This window comes from Ovis canadensis, chromosome 3, assembly GCF_042477335.2.
Source record: "Ovis canadensis isolate MfBH-ARS-UI-01 breed Bighorn chromosome 3, ARS-UI_OviCan_v2, whole genome shotgun sequence".
NCBI classification, from domain to species: Eukaryota; Metazoa; Chordata; class Mammalia; order Artiodactyla; family Bovidae; genus Ovis; species Ovis canadensis.
In genome coordinates this window covers 134,870,012-134,888,353 of record NC_091247.1, presented here as the reverse complement: position 1 = coordinate 134,888,353, position 18,342 = coordinate 134,870,012, and the positions used below count along the sequence as shown (strand labels likewise).

General features: G+C 34.4%; 1 protein-coding gene across 1 annotated transcript in view; it reads left to right on the top strand.

The window, feature by feature from the left end:
• EEA1 (early endosome antigen 1) overlaps positions 1-18,342 on the top strand; it is a 129,878-nt gene that overhangs the window by 96,904 nt on the left and 14,632 nt on the right. Inside the window, exons 15-22 of the mRNA XM_069584181.1 lie at positions 742-942; positions 2,239-2,352; positions 4,676-4,831; positions 8,090-8,229; positions 11,656-11,986; positions 13,055-13,156; positions 15,014-15,208; positions 17,833-18,015. Coding sequence (XP_069440282.1) covers positions 742-942; positions 2,239-2,352; positions 4,676-4,831; positions 8,090-8,229; positions 11,656-11,986; positions 13,055-13,156; positions 15,014-15,208; positions 17,833-18,015 — 1,422 coding nt within the window. The remainder of the gene's footprint in view (positions 1-741; positions 943-2,238; positions 2,353-4,675; positions 4,832-8,089; positions 8,230-11,655; positions 11,987-13,054; positions 13,157-15,013; positions 15,209-17,832; positions 18,016-18,342) is intronic.

Sequence of the window (18,342 nt, the reverse complement as noted above, 5' to 3'; positions counted from 1 at the left end):
GTATGTTTGTGTGCGTATGGTGTATACATGTGTGTGTGTGTGTATAATTTGTGTCAAAGAAAAATGTTTATAGAAATAATGACTGAAAAATTATAAAGTTGATTAAATAAATGAAAGCACAGATTGAAGAAACTCATGAATTTCAACCAGAGTACCCCAAAGAAACATCAGATGAGTTGGATTTCACCTAAATTAAAAACAGATGCTCTTCAAAAGGCACCATTACAAAAATGAAAGCTAAGACACAGACTGGGAGAAAACAGGTGTAGAACATATATCTGACAATTGAGAAACATCCAGAATATATAAAGAACTCTCAATAGTTAGCTCAGTGATTGTCTGGGGCCAGAGATGAGTGGAGGGTATTGAGTGCATGAAGACGCCTTTGGGGGTGGTCATAAGGTTTTCTTGCTTGTTTGTGGTGATGGTTAAATGAATGCATGTATTGATCAACTCCCCTCAAACTGTATCATTGAATTGCATAAATTGTATTTAAATTATAGTTCAGTAGAGTTGGTTTTAAAAATGGTAAGAATCTCTGAATCTGATGTTGTTATGATTCTGAGAGGTTATATTTACTTATTTTTGGAAAAATGTGAATAATTTTTCTTGGAAAAAAAAAGTTGAGATAATTTATCCTAGAGTATTTTAACATTCTTATGGTGCTTACATTTGGGTTTCTTCTTCATTCTTGTTATATCATTTGTGACCTTCATAATTAGAGCCTTGCTTGTATGATAGGTAACTCAGCTAACAGAGAAGCTGAAGAATCAGTCAGAAAGCCATAAACAAGCCCAGGAGAATTTGCATGACCAGGTGCAGGAGCAGAAGGCACATCTTAGAGCTGCACAAGACCGTGTCCTTTCCCTAGAATCCAGCATCAGTGAATTAAATAGTCAGTTAAATGAAAGCAAGGAGAAGGTTTCCCAGCTTGATATACAGGTAATATTGCATTGTGCAGCTTGTTTGTATGAATAAAACACCAGTTTTAAGCTATCACATTTAAATTGTTTTTCTCTCTGCCTCTCCATCCCCTGCCTTACTTATTAACTGGAGAAATAGAAATAGGAATTAAAGTTGCATGTGGACAGTTTGTTGAGCTTTCTTGTTTGCCTTTCTCCCTACCAGTTTTTCACTTTTCTCTTTTTCCATGAGGCCCTTACTACTGTTTTTGAAGTTTAAAGTAGTTTGTTATTATACCGTTAGATTTCTGTTACAGACATTTGATTTTGAATTTGATTTTTAAATTTTACTTTAAATGTTTGATTTAATTAAAAAAAAAAAACACACACTCAAAACTTTAAGGGATTCTCTGGTGGTCCAGTGGTTAGGACTTGGCGCTTTCACTGTTGAGGCCCATATTCAGTCCCTAGTTGGGAAACTAAAATCCCTCAAGCTGCATGTGCAGCCAAAAAATATACAGTACAATTATGTATTTTAATATGTCTTCTTTCAGAGGCCAATATGGAAGCCTTACGGAGTGAGTCAGTCACGGGGTGGGAATTAAGATATATTTCTTTCTCCATTCTCATCATTGTTTTTTTATTCTAGACTATAGTAGAGAAGGTTTTAGAAACATTTCTAAGCCTAAATTTTCTTTATTTTAGGAGAATAATTCCATTAACACCAGAAATAATACAATAACAAGTATAAGAATTTGGAAAAAAGAGGATACACCTTTATTTTTAAAACTTATTAGATGAGTTACAGATAATTCAATATGTGGATGTCCAATTTAAGAGAGAAAGTGTTTTGGTGTTCTATAGGGACATTTTTTACACTGGAGAAGGCAATGGCAACCCACTCCAGTACTCTTGCCTGGAGAATCCTATGGATGGAGGAGCGTGGTAGGCTGCGGTGCATGGGGTTGCTAAGAGTTGGACACGACTGAGTGACTTCACTTTTCACTTTCATGCATTAGAGAAGGAAATGGCAACCCACTCTAGTGTTCTTGCCTGGAGAATCCCAGGGACAGAGGAGCCTGTTGGGTGCCGTCTATGGGGTCACACAGAGTCGGGCACGACTGATGAGACTTAGCAGCAGCAGAACATTATTAGGAGTATTCTCCCCTATTTATTCCTGTTTGGGGGATTATCACGTACTTATTTTTTAATGTCTAAATTTTTGTTTTCTGCTGAAATATTTAAACTTTAAAATTAATGAGAAAAGTATTTTACACTCATCAAGCGGAAACCAAGAACTAAATACAAATTAAATGAGTTGTAAATTTTGTTACAGGTTAAAGCCAAAACTGAATTATTGCTATCAGCAGAAGCAGCAAAAACTGCTCAAAGAGCAGATCTTCAGAATCATTTGGACACAGCCCAAAATGCATTACAAGATAAACAGCAGGTAGGAGAACTTGATGCAGTTTCCTGTCATAACCTAATGTTTTGGTAGATAAATTAACTGGAAAAATATGTGAAAATTATACTTTGATATAATATTGTGATTGACTTGCTTATTCTCCTTAATTTCTCCTTGAGTTCAGAACCAGTGAGTGGAATATGCAGGAGTTAGACAGATGGAGATAAAATATAATCTTTGGGAATTCCCTGGCAGTGAGTGGTTAAGACTTGGTGCTTTTGTTATGGTGGCCTGGGTTCAGTCCCTGCTTGGGGAACTCATAATCCTGCGAACTGTGAGGTGCAGCCAAAAAAAGAGAAGTATGTTATTTATGTTCTTGATAAAGTTCAACTTGTGCAGTTGTGGTTGAGCTTCTTAATACTGTCTTTCTCCCATAATAGAGACCTTGGTGTGATGAAATATTTACTCCTAATTTTTGAATTGTTTCTTCATCCTATTAAGTGGCAATGACTGGGAAAGAGAGACTTCACACCTGTTTTAAGTGGACAGTCAGGCGGTGACCCAGGTATACTTGCCTCTTGGCAGGAAAAGAGCAGCATGTATTCCATTTCAATTATAAGAGTTACTACTCTTTTCCTGGGGGTAGGAGTAAAAGTGGGGCTAGGAAGAATACCAGAGTTACTCTTCTCAACACTTCTGATAGGAAAAAGCTTCCTACTTCAGAATCCAAGGTTAAAATGCTGGTAGATTTTTCGTACGTTTGACCAGGTAGGAATTTTAAAAATTTACTTTTTACTTGAGAAGCAATACTGGTTGTTGATCCAAAAAGTTTTATTAATAATATAGTACTATATATCAAGTTAATAAAACCTTTCTCTATATTTACCTTTAACTGCAATCCATTTTTCTCCTTACATGGAAATTTTGCTTTTATGTTTGGTATATATCCTTCCAGACTTCTGTAAACATTGAAGAAAAAATATGTGTGTGTGTGTGTACACATATAGGCCTTTTTGTTTTATACAGATGGTATCACTATGTATGTTGTTCTACAACTAGGTTTTTACTTTACATTATTGCTAAACACATCTATAATGTATTTTCTAAGTACTAGGTCAGTGCCAGAAAGTATAATGGAAAAAGTATGTATAAGAGTAACCACATAAAAGTTGAAATTTTTATTTGCCCAAAATATTACGAGCAAAATTCTAAAGTAAGTAGCAAAATAATAGAACATTTTCTGAAATCTGTCTGATGAAAGATTGATATTTTTGTTTAAAATATTTTTACATAAGAAATAAATGAAGTATTTACTTTACTACCAAAAGAAGTAAAAGATCAAAACTATATTAGGAAATCTTCATATTCATTAAGAATTAATTGCAAATTAAGACAGTAGTATACCCTTATTAAGGTAAAATGTTTGGGTGCATGTGTTTAACACTGGAAAGGCTAGAGATGGTATAGAAGAACAAGTCACTTCCACACGTTGCTTGCAGTTCAAGCTTTTGATGGTAATAGGGAAAGCTGGTAGGCAATATATTTAAGACCTTTAAGATTTTTCATATTCTTAATCTCACTTTTAGTCCTTTACCCTAGGGAAATAATCATAGTTTTAAGGATGGTGTTTGCATATCTGTTGGAAAGGTTTATAGCAATCCAAGAATACAGCCGAGGGTATTCGGCTAAATAATGATCTATATGAATACAATAGAAATTTATGCAGTCATGTATAATGATAGTTTGGAAGATAATGTCACAGTTTTATGATGCTTTGTTATAAAACAAAGGAAGTTACAGTAACACTGTATGTAAACTGATATCCTTATCTGAAAAATAGAAATAAATAAATAGAACCTAACATACAGAAAAGTCTAGAAGGAAAGTTATCAAAACATTAATAGTATCTATGGGCAATGGATTTCCTAATAATCTTTATTTTTTTTGCTCTGCAATTAGATATTCCAAATCAATTGAACAAGTATTATAATGTAATCAATGTAATTAAAAATATTATAAAAAATGGTATCTTGAACATTGAAAATATTTACAGTATAAAAGCATTACTTTGTTATTAGCCTACCTAATATCCTGTTGTATCTTTTGGCTTCTAAAATAAGTCTTCCTAGAAAAAGTTGTTGAGCTATTATGTGTATAAACGTAGTATCTCAGAGTGTGTACAGCTTCAGTTCAGGTGCTTTATGTTGATGGGTAAATGTAATCTCATATATATTATTAGGCTTATTTATGGTCTTTCTCAAAATACTTTATTAAACTTTAAGAGTTTTATGCTTTACTTTGAGCAAACATTTGGGCACTACAGCAAAGTAAACCTTACCAAACTTGTCTTTCATTGTACTTTCTACAGGAGTTAAATAAGATTGCTACTCAGTTGGATCAGGTCACTGCAAAGTTGCAGGAGAAGCAAGAGCATTGCAGTCAGCTGGAAAGTCATCTTAAAGCATATAAAGAGAAAAATCTGTCTTTAGAACAGAAAACTGAAGAATTGGAAGGTCACATCAAGGTTTGTATGAAAAACTAGCCATACTTTCTATTGCTAGAGCAATGGAAGTCGAGGATCTAGAAGGAATCCAAGGTTTTAAATCTGCAGGTGAAGGTCAGGTTGTGATTTAGAAATTATTTGTGATTTTTCATGTCTAAATTTTGAATTCCACCTTTACTTTTAATTTCTTCACTAATGGATGGCTTTGCAAATAGCAGTTAACATATACTGGTTCCACTGTAATGTGTAAATGTTTCAGAGAGACAGCCATATCTACTCTGTAATTACAGGAAGCTTATTTTTGTTGTTGTGAAGTCTCTTCTACCTCATAATTCCTATCTCCTTCCTTCCTCATTCCAATATAATACTCAGTTATGGTATATTTCTTCCAAAAGGGTACACTTATACCCTTTGAATTTTATTTCTGGTTAATGTTATTAAAATTTTCACTATGGTAAACTTTTTCTTTAACTCAACTTCAAGTGAAAGTGCTGATTTATTAAAGAAATCAAATAACTACATATATTAGAGAAGGATTTGACCTGAGTCCTTTGCTTTTTGAATTAGAACTACTATAAGGTAAACAAACTTCTCAAGTTACTGTATGTGAAATTTGCACCGCCACAGTCAGATGGAGCACTTCTGTACAGTTGTAGAATCATGGGCTGTGTGTATGTATACATGTGCATAGAAGAAAATTACATTTACAGTTCTGTTTATGGGTTCCCTTTTCTTTATGGTCAGTAATAATAGTATGACAAATCACATGGTGTAATGGTTGAAAAGAACAGAAAGAGTTTTTTTGTCTATTTGTTTTTAGTTGAAGGGCATGTAATGAGAATTCTGTTTGAGTATCTTTTTGTTGTTGTCGTTTAGTCACTAAGTCATGTCCAGCTCTCTGCAACCCCAGGGACTGCAACACACCCGGCTCCTCTGTCCTTCACTTATCTCCTGGAGTTTGCTCAAATTGATATCCGGTGCTATCTATCCATCTCATCCTCTGCCGCCCCTTCTCCTTTTGCCTACAGTCTTTCCCAGCATTAGGGTCTTTTCCAGTGAGTCAGCGTTACATATCAGGTGGCTAAAGTATTGGAACTTCAGCATCAGTCCTTCCAATGAATATTCAGGGTTGATTTACTTTAGGATTGCCTGGTTTGATCTCCTTGCAGTCCAAGGGACTCTGAAGAGTCTTCTCCAGCACCATAATTTGAAAGCATCAATTCTTTGGCACTCAGCCTTCTTCATCATCCAGCTTTTCACATACATACATGACTGCTGGAAAAACCGTAGCTTTGACTATATGGACCTTTGTCAGCAAAGTGATTTCTCTGCTTTTACACTGTCTAGGTTTGTATTGCTTTCCTTCCAACGAGCAAGCATCTTTGAATTTCATGGCTGCAGTCATTGTCTGTAGTGATTTTGGAGCCCAAGAAAATAAAATCTATCACTGCTTCCACTTTTACCCCTTCTATTTGCCATGCAGTGATGGAACTAGATGTCACGATCTTGGTTTTCTGAATGTTGAGTTTTAAGTCAGCTTTTTCACTCTCCTCTTTCACCTCATCAAGAGGCTCTTTAGTTCCCCTTCACTTTCTGCCATTAGAGTGGTATCATCTGCATATCTGTGGTTGTTGATATTTCTTTTGGCAATCTTGATTCCAGCTTGTGAGTCATCCATCCTGGCATTTTTTATGATGTGCTCTCCATATACGTTAAACAAACAGGGTGACAGCGTACAGCCTTGTATACTCCTTTCCCAATTTTGAACCGTCAGTTGTTCCACGTAGGGTACCTACTGTTGCTTCTTGACCTACTTACAGGTTTCTCAGGAGATAGGTTAGGTGGTCTGGTATTCCCATCTCTTTAAGAATTTTCCACAGTTGTGGTCCACACAAAGGTTTTAGCATAGTTAATGAAGGCAGTAATAATGTTTTTCTGGAACTCCTCCCTTGCTTTCTCTAAGATCCAACAAATGTTGGCAATTTGATGACTGATTCCTTTGCCTTTTCTAAATCCACGTTGAATATCTGGAAGTTCTTGTTTCATGAACTGCTGAAGCCTAGCTTGTAGGATTTTGAGCATAACCTTCCTAGCATGTGAATGAGCACAATTATATGGCAGTTTGAACATTCTTTGGCATTGCCCTTCTCTGGGATTGGAATGAAAACTGACCTTTTGCAGTCTTGGACCTTTGGACTTATGGACTACAGACCTTTGTCAGCAAAATGATGTCTCTGTTTTTTAATATGGTGTCTAAGTTTGTCATAGCTTTCCTTCTAAGGGGCACGCATCTTTGAATTTCGTGTCTGCAGTCACTGTCCATAGTGATTTTGCAGCCCAAGAAAATAAAGTCTGTCTCTGTTTCTACTTTTTCCCCTTCTGTTTGCATGAAGTGATTGATTGGATGCTATGATCTTCATTTTTGAATGTTGAGTTTAAAGCCAGCTTTTTCACTCTTCTCTTTTACCTTCATCGAGAGGCTATTTAGTTCCTCTTCACTTTTCTGCAATTAGAGTGATACCATCCTCATATCTGAGGTTGTTGATATTTCTCCCAGCAATCTTGATTGCAGCTTGTGATTCATGCAGCCTGGCATTTTGTATGATGTATTCTGCAAATAAGTTAAATAAACAGAGTGACAATATACAACCTGTGGTACTCCTTTCTCAGTTATAGTTATTAAGAAAATGCATTGCTTATAGACGTTCAAACTATATATTCAACAATTTGATTTTGTAAATTTATAAAAATACAGTTATATGTATATATATGAGATAGAAGCCACACTGTGAAGAATAACAATCTCTAAACAAAGAGGTTATAGATGCCAAATCCGAGTTTAATTGGCTTTATATTTACGGTCAAGAGGTATTAATGAGAAGGATGACATGACAACTCCATTTTAGTTTTGAATATTTATAGTTATATCAGTGTTGTTAACTGAATATAAAAGATTATAAAGTTTAATTGGGCCTTTGTTTTTTCATACTTGAGTTAATAACTTATTCAAGTAATAAATATAAGTTTATTCTCTTATTCAGTTCATTTTAAAAGTTAAAACTTAGTGACTGTCTCTCATATGTAAAGTCTGCTACTAGATCTTCTGAAAGATTTCAAGGTAAATGGCTCCTTTATTCAACAATGAGTTTAGAATGTGTTTTTTGTTATTAACACAAGTATCTTTGTTTGTTGACATTAGTTTGAGTATAAACTAATGTTGTAATGTTTAATAGATAATTGTTGACATTAAAATGGTTTTATATTATATTTCTGACATAGAAACTAGAAGCTGATATGCTTGAAGTTAAAGCAAGCAAGGAGCAAGCTTTGCAGGGTCTACAACAACAGAGACAGCTGAACACAGATTTAGAGCTTCGAGTCACAGAATTGAGTAAACAACTTGAAATGGAGAAAGAAACGTAAGCTAAACTACTTATGGGAGAGGATTATAAACTAAGTATTAAAATTTTCACAAGATTTCAATTTTTCTATTACAGTGCTTAAAGATTTACCTTGTAAATTGCTGATATTAATGTGAATGAAAAATAAAGCCATCACAGTTTGGTTTATTTAACCATCCTATTTGGATGGCTTACATCCAGTCACATTTCAGTAGACTTTGTCTTTAAAGGCCAAATATGGAGTTGACAGACTAGATCTCTGTCAAGAGGGTGAGGGTTTTTGACTGTCAGTAGTAAAGATGGAGGTTGATAGCCTGGGAAAGGTGCCTTTCAGGGAAATGAAATTAAAATCCATCGAAGTTGATGATAATTAAGTTGTTTTGCACCTTCATGGTTTCATCTTTATTTTGGGAGAGGTGACAACACATTTTTATTTTCATGTCTAGTAAATTGGGTCCTGATACTGTGAATGTCCAGATGCATTTTGTGCCTCAAATGGCATTTCTTGTAACTTGTAACATATGTAATTTCCAGTGCCTAAGTATTTGGGAGTACATCTGATGCTTTTTTTTAAAAATAATTTTATTTTATTCATTTATTTTGGCTCTGTTGAGTGTTCATTGCTGCATGGGCTTTCTCTAGCTGTGGCGAGCGGCGAGCGGGAGTTACTCTCTAGCTGCAGTACTCGAGTTTCTAATTGCGGTGGCTTGGCTTGTTGCGGAGCACAGACTGTAGGCTGCACGCAGGTTTGTTAGTTGGTGGTTGCAGCTCCTGGGCTCTGGAGCACTGGCGCAATGTTTGTGGCACACAGGCTTAGTTGCTCAGGGGCACGTGGGATCTTCCTGGATCAAGAATCGAGCAGGCGGATTCTTTTACTGAGCTACCACAGAAGCCACATCTGATCCTTTGTATCACCTACTAAGTGATTCGTCACCTCTAAAAACCCAGTCATGTGACTGTAAAGATGACCTTTGAGGTGGTGGTACTTGTTCTCTTTTCTGAGGTCCCTTTGGGCCCAGTAGTTCTTTACAGTGGGAACTTTCCGTTTCTAGTAAGGTTTTTTTTTTTTTTTTTAAATTTTGCCTTTACCTTTTATGCAGACATCTTTTATATGGGTCCTGCACTTTTAGAGTACTAAGAAAGGAGGACTGGGCAAACATATCTGAGGTTTGACTACACCCCACCCCTGGTCACAGGACTCAGCCCAGATAATGGGGTACAGGGCTCCCCTTTCCCAAGGACCACCTATACTGCATGAAGCTCTTTCTCTCCAGTTTCCATCTTATAATATATTTTCATTACTCTGCAGTTTGTGTTTTCAAATATCCTTTGTGATTTTTTTTTTTTTTGATCTGTGGGTTACTTAGAAGTATACTGTTTACTTTTCAACTATTCATGGTTTTTCTAGATACTGGTTTCTAATTTAATTCCATTGTGGTTATAGAACATACTCAGTAAAATTCTGACATTTCAAACTCTCTTATTTACGGCACAGTGTATGGTTTATCTTGGTTGAGTTTCCTTGTGCACATCTGTGTTTTGTTGGGTTAAGTGTTCTGTAAATATCAGGTAGGTTAAGGTGGATGATATTGTTCTGATCCTCTGTATCTGTGCCACTGTTTTCTCTGCTTGTTTCTATCAGTTTTTGAGAAAGGAGTGTTAAGATTTCTCAGGTTATGGATTAATTTATTACTTCCTTTAGTGACCTTTTAAAAAAATAATACCATCACTATGCAAACCTTTATTTCTTTAGGCCTTCTTTGATTCACAGTCTTATGATTTTATAATAATTATTTACAGGAAAGTTAAGTAGCATAGTAAATATATCAAGTTCCAATTTTAGGCTTGTTTGACAGGGATTTTAACTATATTAAAATGGTCAAGTAATATTCATACAACAGCTTTTCTGTCTAGACCTTTAAATATCAGTGAGGTATGGGATCCTGTGAATGTACTTCATAGGTTTTAGCTACTTTTTTTGAAAGTAAAAGTAAGTTTCTGGGGCTAAAAGTTAGAAAATTTCAAGGTATATATGCAGTTTTGATATTAATACCCAACTTCAATTATGTTGCTGGTACATCTTTTAATAGCCTTTCCTTAATATATTGAATTTATAATAAAGTACATTGGAAATAGTATGTATTCTAGAAATATTACTTTGTACCTGGTTTTATTTTCATTTTAAAAAATGATTAATCTCTAATGTGTGCTTTTCTTTTGCTATATAATATGCATAATTTTATTCATTTTATGAAAACAAAGTCTTTAACTTTCTTAAGCAATATCTTCATTTATTTTTTTTAGTTTTTTTTAAAACTCTTTATTTTATATTGGGGTATAGCTGGATTAACAAAAAAATGTGAAGGGACTCAGCTGTACATATACATGTATCCATTCCCCCCATTTCCTCATTCTTACAACTTTTCTGTTTTATAAAAAATTGAAGTATAGTAGTGTTATGTTAGTTTCAGGTTCTTGAAACTTCTTAATTCATTCAGGTGTAGAAAATTTATGTTAGAGGACAAACGATAAGTCTCTTAACATAATCTGCTAGGCTCTAGGATTAAAGTAAATCTTTTGTCTTTCATCCATGTTTGCTTAAACTTGTTATCATTTGTTCCCTAAAATAATTTTTCTACACCTGAATGAATGAAGAAATTTTAAGAATCTGAAACTAACATGATACTATAAATCAACTATACTTCAATTTTTTAAAAAACGGAAAAGTTGAGGAAATGGGTTAGAAAGATTTTCCTGATTGAGCTTCCCTGGAGGCTCAGACAGTAAAAAAATCTGCCTGCAATACAGGAGACCTAAATTCGATCCCTGGGTCAGGAAGATCCCCTGGAGAAGGAAATGGCAACCTATTCCAGAATTCTTGTCTGGCAAATCCTATGGACAGAGGAGCCTGGCAGGCTACAGTCCATGGGGTTGCAAGGACTCAGACAGAACTGAGTGACTGACACTTTTCATTTTTCCTGGTTATCTTATGTGTTTTGAAGTTTAGGACCTGTCAAACACCCAGTGTGTTTTATTTTTTCAAGTAAAGAGGCAAATTTCTTTGTCCTTGGGGGCAGCATAATAAAGCAGTTCTTTAGGCTACATGGAACAGTATTTCCGGCTGTCAAAGACTAGATGGTTTGCTGTATGCCCAGATTTCTTTGGGGATACACTGTGGTTAGATAAGACTGGATTAAGTCATGGTTTGGATGGGCTTGGCTTTACCACTAATTTATTTGACTTGAAGAAAACCATCCTCATCTCTTAAATGACCAGATCAGATGTTCTAAGGCATTTTTTGTTTGTGTGGCTTTATGACATTAAATTATTAGTTTTACTTTTTAACTACAGAAGAAAGTTTTAAAACTCAATTTATTAATGTGAATGGTAGATTAGAAATGACAAATTATGCATTATTAAAGAAATTGTTTCTTAAATATTTAGAGTATATAATACAAAGTTGGATCTACAGAAGAAATCTGAAGCACTTGAAAACACTAAGCAAATGCTTACCAAGCAAGAAGAAGAAAAAACAATCCTTAAACAAGAAATTGAAAATTTAAATCAAGATGCAAAGATGCAGCACAAGGAACTGAATGACAGGATTCAAACAGCCGTAACAGAACTACAAAAAGTGAAGATGGAGAATGAATCTCTAGTGGCAGAGCTTTTCGCAACAAAGGAGAAATTATCAAAAGTTTCTGATTCTTTGAAGAACTCCAGAAGTGAATTTGAAAAAGAAAATCAGAAGGGAAAAGCTGTTATATTAGATTTGGTTAGTTGTTTATGTTTATTTTCTTAGGTAGAACTGATTTTTATTTAAAACATGCTGCCTTTTCTGCTTAATTCACTGTTGATTTGTCACCTTGCGTTTAAATGATCTTAAGTGTTGTTATGAGAAAAGGAGTGGAGAGTACTTAACCTGAGAAAAAGATATTGGTGCTTGTGTGTATACTTTTCCAGTGGCCCAGAAAGTTTTCAGTTGAATCTATATTCTTTCTCTGTTGAGGACCCGATGCTAGATTTGGGGAGGACTACAGCGTGTTTGTCCTTTGGGACACGTCTGCAGAGAATATAGCTACTAATTGAAATGTTTTTCACCTGACTGTAAAAAAAAAAGAAGACCAGAAAGATCTTAATGACTTCTAACTCTGGTGCTATAAACTTTCTGATTCTTTATTCAATTTTCTAAAACTCTAGATAATACCATGTCTTAGAGATATTGTAAACAATATTTAAACTATAGAGAAAAACATCTTGAGTCTCAGGAAATACTTATAGGGCAATGTATCTTCAGAAATATTTTAACCCCGAATAACATGGAATAACAGCAAAAGTAAAATTCTTTTGTTCTTAGTATGAAGGTCAGTGAAAGTGTTGAGGAGCATAAAAAGCATGATTTTCATATGTTACTTTTATGTCCTGTTTGGAAAAAATATCTGTATATCTTCCCTCTTAAGTTATATGGGATTATTTTATTGTTTCCATACTTTAAAAAATTTCCCTCCATTTTTTTGAAGCCCATTATTCTTTTAAAATAGCATAAGTTAGTTAATTGTGTAACATAAAAATGTGGTTTCCAAAAGTATTCTAAAATCTTGTCTAAATACTATTGAAAGTATTTATTGTGACTATTGGTTGATAATAGAAACTCTTAGCCTCTCTCCCCATTTACTGCTATAATATTTGCCTGTTTTTATTACTGACATGAATGATTCTATCCCGTCTTAAATCATCAATGATTCTAGTTTATTTCCTTTTGTGGATCTTACTAAGCTTATAAACCTAAATTCTTAAATTTACTACAAATATTTTCTGCATAATGTAGTTTCCACTTTTTTAGGAGAAAACTTGCAAAGAATTAAAACATCAGCTTCAAGTACAGACAGAAAGCCTGCATAAGGAACAGAATGAAATGAAAAAGTCACTTGAAAAAGAAAAGGAGGTAAGATTTTCTGTAACAGAAATATGTAAAGCATAATAAGGTTTTATAGTTTCAAAATATTTTCACAGTAGATTCTTAAGTCAAAGGGTTTATTTCCTTTGTGTTCTACTAACTGCTAAAAAGATTTAAGCTAAATTATAATAAAAGGCCCAAAATAAAGGATTATAATAATAAAATAATTATACTTAATAAATAACTAGAGTTATTTAATTATCGAAGTTAAGGAGCATTAGTATGGATAAAAAACAGTCTTCATAGATTTTCCATAGAAATGACATTTAAGTGCTTTTTATTTGACATTTATGTTAATGGAATATTTGATAATGGCTATATATATATAACAAGTGATTGTTATATAATCACAATTAAGTTTATATTGTTATATAATAATCACAATTAAGTGATTGTTCTGTGGTTAATGCTTCTATTGTTCTCCATCAAAACAAATGAGTAAATAAATGGATATAATATATATTATTATTATTCTCTGAAGACATAACCTCTAGCAGCTAGAGTCTAGGCATGTAGCTTTCTAGAGGTCTGATTTGATAAAGCAGCAAAGCATCATCCCAACAAGTCTTCAGTGTGATTATGTTCTGGCTGTTGATTGAAAGAAGACATCTGTGCTTTATATGCCAGTCACAGTGGCAAAATTATGGTGATTTAGTGCCCAGGCTGTAAATCCAGATTGTCCAAATTTATATCCTAACTGTGCCAGTTATTAGCTATGCTGTCTTGACTTCTCTCAGGCAGATGACTCATCTCTCTGTGCTCCAGTTTCCTCAGCGGTAAGATGGGGCTGATAGTAGAATCTGTGTCATAGCATTACTGTGAGAAATAAATGGGTTAATGCATATCAGAGTGCTTAGAATACAAATTGTAACCAAATAAATGGTCAGGGGTTAGCTATTACTTTATCATTGGTTATCATAACAATCATCAGTATTGTCAATACTACTTGACTCCTGTTTTGCATGAAATATTTCCCTTTGTATTGGCGATAAGCTGAAACATCCATATACATAGCACTGAAACTTAGCAAAATTAACTTTGAGTGGTCAGTTGCTCACATTAGGTCTTTAATGAAATATGCATAAAACATGAAAATATGACTTTGGTTGGAAGGGTGAGACGTAGTTTAGTTTACCTTGGCCACAGAAGGACCTCAGTGTGACTTCTATATGATAATTAATTTCGAACAGAAATGTATCCTAATAAATTACAAAAACAGGTAGTAGCAAAATATGCCTCAGATCTCTAAATGAGGACATGATTGTGTGGTTTAGACAGATACTAAAGATGTTTGCCAAAGTTATTTTGGTTTTATCATAGTTAATATGAAGCTGTCCTTTCTGATTCACTTTGACTAGCAGACTCAGTTAGCATTTTTAAATTTTTATTTTACTTTTTTGGCCCCAGTGTGCTGCTTGCAGGGATCTTGAACCCAGGCCTGGCAGTGAAAGTGCTGAGTCCTGACCACTGGACCACCAGGGAATTCAGTTAGCATTTTGAGAATATTCAAGACAGTAGACATTTCAGCAATCTAAAGATTGTTGATTTTCCCTTTTCTGTGATATGAGAATACCAATCCTGTGCCTTTGCAAGCTGTATCTCAATGTATAAGTTGAAAAGGAAGGCAAGATGAAACAAATAGCGATCAGTCCATAGTCTGATCCAGTAGTGAATAGTGTCAGTTATGGAAGCTCCATGAGGGCAGGGATTTTTCTTTTTGGTTTACTACTGAATATTTGTATCAACAGACTCAGTAGTTTCTGCTTAGAGTAATGCTTAATAGATACTCAATAAATGTGTGCTGAATGGAGAAATGAATGCTGAACAGATTGTATCTTCTTTTAGACTTCTCATCAGTTGAAGTTGGAGCTCAGTTCCATGCAGGGACAAGTCATACAGGCCCAGAATAGCTTAAAACAAAAGGAAAAAGAAGAACAACAGCTTCAGAGTAACATAAATGAGCTAAAGCAATTGACTGAACAGAAGAGAAAGCAAATTGAAACACTCCAAGGAGAAGTTAAAATTGCTGTTTCACAGAAGGTAATGATATGATATTTGTTTACTTTTTATGGGAAGAAAAACTTTGAAGCTAACATAACCGTATGATAGTTAACACAAATGAGTTGCAACAAAGAAAATTTTACATATATGCCCAAATTTTCTTTAAAAGTATAATGCACTTAATTATATGATTAAATATCTGTCTAGATTGCCATTCCCTATAACCATGTTGTTAGACACTTATTTAAAATCTTAGCACTAATCATTTGTCTGATAGACCTAAAACTGCCTTTTTGTAAAATAACATGTAACTAACAACGTTAAGAGAATAATTTATACACCATTTATAGTGTATTAGAAAGTTTTAAGGAATTGAAAAATGTTATTCTTATTAATGGAAATAACCAAGAATAAAAATCACAGATACTTAAATATTCAGTAGTATAGGTTTCATATAGTTTTTTTAACTTGTATCATAATGGTTTGTTTCCAAACCTATGCTAATTTATTATTAAACATCTGTCTTTCATTCTTAAGTATGTTTTAATACTTGTCTAGAACAAGAGTTGATAAAAGTGGATTGAGCTTAATATTTGAACAAAAGGAGGTTTTTCCCAGTGTTGATATGTGCATATTAATTCATCTAGGGAGAAGGATATAATATCCCTAGCATGTGAAACAAAGTATATCATGATATTAATAGTTGGCTTGTCACAATACTAGAGGGAAAAAAGAAACCCACAAATACATATTTTATGTTGATCACTTTTTATAATGATTATTATGGCCACTTTACAAAAGAGTAATTTTCTTATAACACAAACAAGAGTAGACAAATTTGTCTATCCTTTTTTTATGTGTGTTATCATATATATAATCATACATCAGGATGTAATTATCACAGTGTGTATTTTGTTCTATGATTTGACATATTGAGGTCATTTCCCCCCCCAAATCTAGTAGCCTCATATTCAAGTTTTCCTTAGATCTTCATTTTTTTATCATGATTTAGTAAATTAAAAAAAAAGCCAACAACTATTTTTAGTACATTTTCTTTTTTATTTAATTATTATAGTAAGATTGCTTCCAGATTTATAATTAATGTATTTTGCCAATACTGTGCATGGCTTTATTAAATGGTGGTTCAGTCGGTAAAGAATGCGCCTGCAGTGTGGGTGGGAAGATCCCCTGGAGGGGAGGACATGGCAACCCACTCCAGTATTCTTGTCTGGAGAATCCTCGTGGATGGAGGAGCCTGGTGGGCTGCAGTCCATGGGGTCGCAAAGTCGGACACAACTGAGGGACAGCACATTAAATAACATCTTAAGGATTTTGAGATTTAGAGGAAATGGTTTTATTGGTAGTTGTCTTGTGTGGGACTGTTATAATGAAAATACCACGGACTAGATGGCTTAAATAATAAGCATCTATTTCTCATAGTTCTGGAGACTGGAAAGTTGAAGATCAAGGCACCTGGCATATTGAGTGTCTGGTGAGGGCCACTTTCTGGCTTGTAGACAGCTGTCTTCTTGTTGTATCCTTATATGACTGAGAGATTCTATTTCTTCTTGTAAGCCCACTAATCCCATTCATGAGGGCTCTACCTTAATGACTGCCAAAGACCCCTACATGCAAATGCCATCACATTTGATCTAGGCTTCAACTTGAATTTTTGGGAGTCACAAATATTCATAGCAGTAGTTTGTATTAGTATATAGATGCTAGAAAAAGGAACACCTTTAACTCAGGGAAGACATTTTGGGGGAGTATTGAGTGGATAGCCAGTCTCTGTGGAATTTGGAGTACCTAGAGAATCATTGAAAGGCAATAATAATTTGGTTTTATTGAGGAGTAGTGGGGAAAGAAGATACATTTTAGAGCCAGGTAAATCTGAATTCAAATTCTATGTAACACACATCAGGTTTATAGTCACAGGAAAGGGATCCATCTTTTGAGCTTAAAGAAAACGAGGTCATGGAGTTGTAAAGACTGAGATAATGTATTTAAAGTACCCAGTAGTGTGCCCAGTGCCATGTAGAAGCTAAGTAATTGTTGGTGTTATATATAAGTATAGCTGACTATGATCGAGGAGTGTCAGTGTGCATGGTTGACTGTACAGTGATGGTCTATAGAAATTTTTCCCTGGACCACAGTGAAATAGGAAAAAGAATACATATACATACATTTTTTAATGTGATTGAGTCGCAAATAAAGGATTCAGCAAGGCTGTAAGTCATCAGTTCCTGTGCTAGGAAACCTGATGTGGGAACACATGAATAGGCTATGGCCCCTGTTCTCACAGCCTATATAATTTAATGAGGAAGCAGATACCTAAAGAAAACTGTAATAAAAAGGAGCGTGAGGAAAAATTGGAACTCCGTGGGAATTTTGACTTGTTTTCTAGAGGAGCTAGCATTTGAACTGTGTCTTTGAAGATTATTATAATGCTGAAAGGTTAAAAAAGGAGGGAATTAGATATTTAAAAGGAGAGTAAACAATATTAGCAAAGTTTACAAAGCTTAAATGTCACGATAGATTTGCTGTTGGAATACACGGTAAGTGGAGAAGTGAGGAGAGAGAAGGCTGTAGACTTGGATGAAGCCATTCTGTCTTTGTAACCTGTTTTTGGCACGCTACTAGTTTAAGTAACTGTTGTGTTTCAGACAGAACTTGAGACTAAACTACAGCACCAGTCGGTGCAAGCGGCACAGGAACTTGCAGCAGAGAAACAAAAAATGTCAGTGCTACAAGACGCCTGTGAGAGAAGTCAGGAGGATCTGAGACAGCTTCAGTCTGATTTCTATGGGAAGGAGTCTGAACTGCTTGCCACAAGGCAGGATCTTAAGGTATACTGGATTGTGTCGTAAAAACCAATGAACTTGTTTATAGACATTCATTAAAGGATTGATTTGAACCCAAATGGGCATTAAAAGTCTTAGTATTTGTGAAATATCATGCTTGTTGTTATTATTTTTGGAGAAACATGCTTTTAAAAATTATTTTATATGATAAAATATATAGTATATATAGATATTTAAAAATAACATCTTTAATAGTGAAATAATTTGGAAATATGGTAGTTGCTACTTTAGCTTATCTAAGGACTTTGCTGCCTTTATTAAAAAAAAAAAACAAAATGAACTGCTGTTAGAAAATCTGAGTTTTAAATGTAA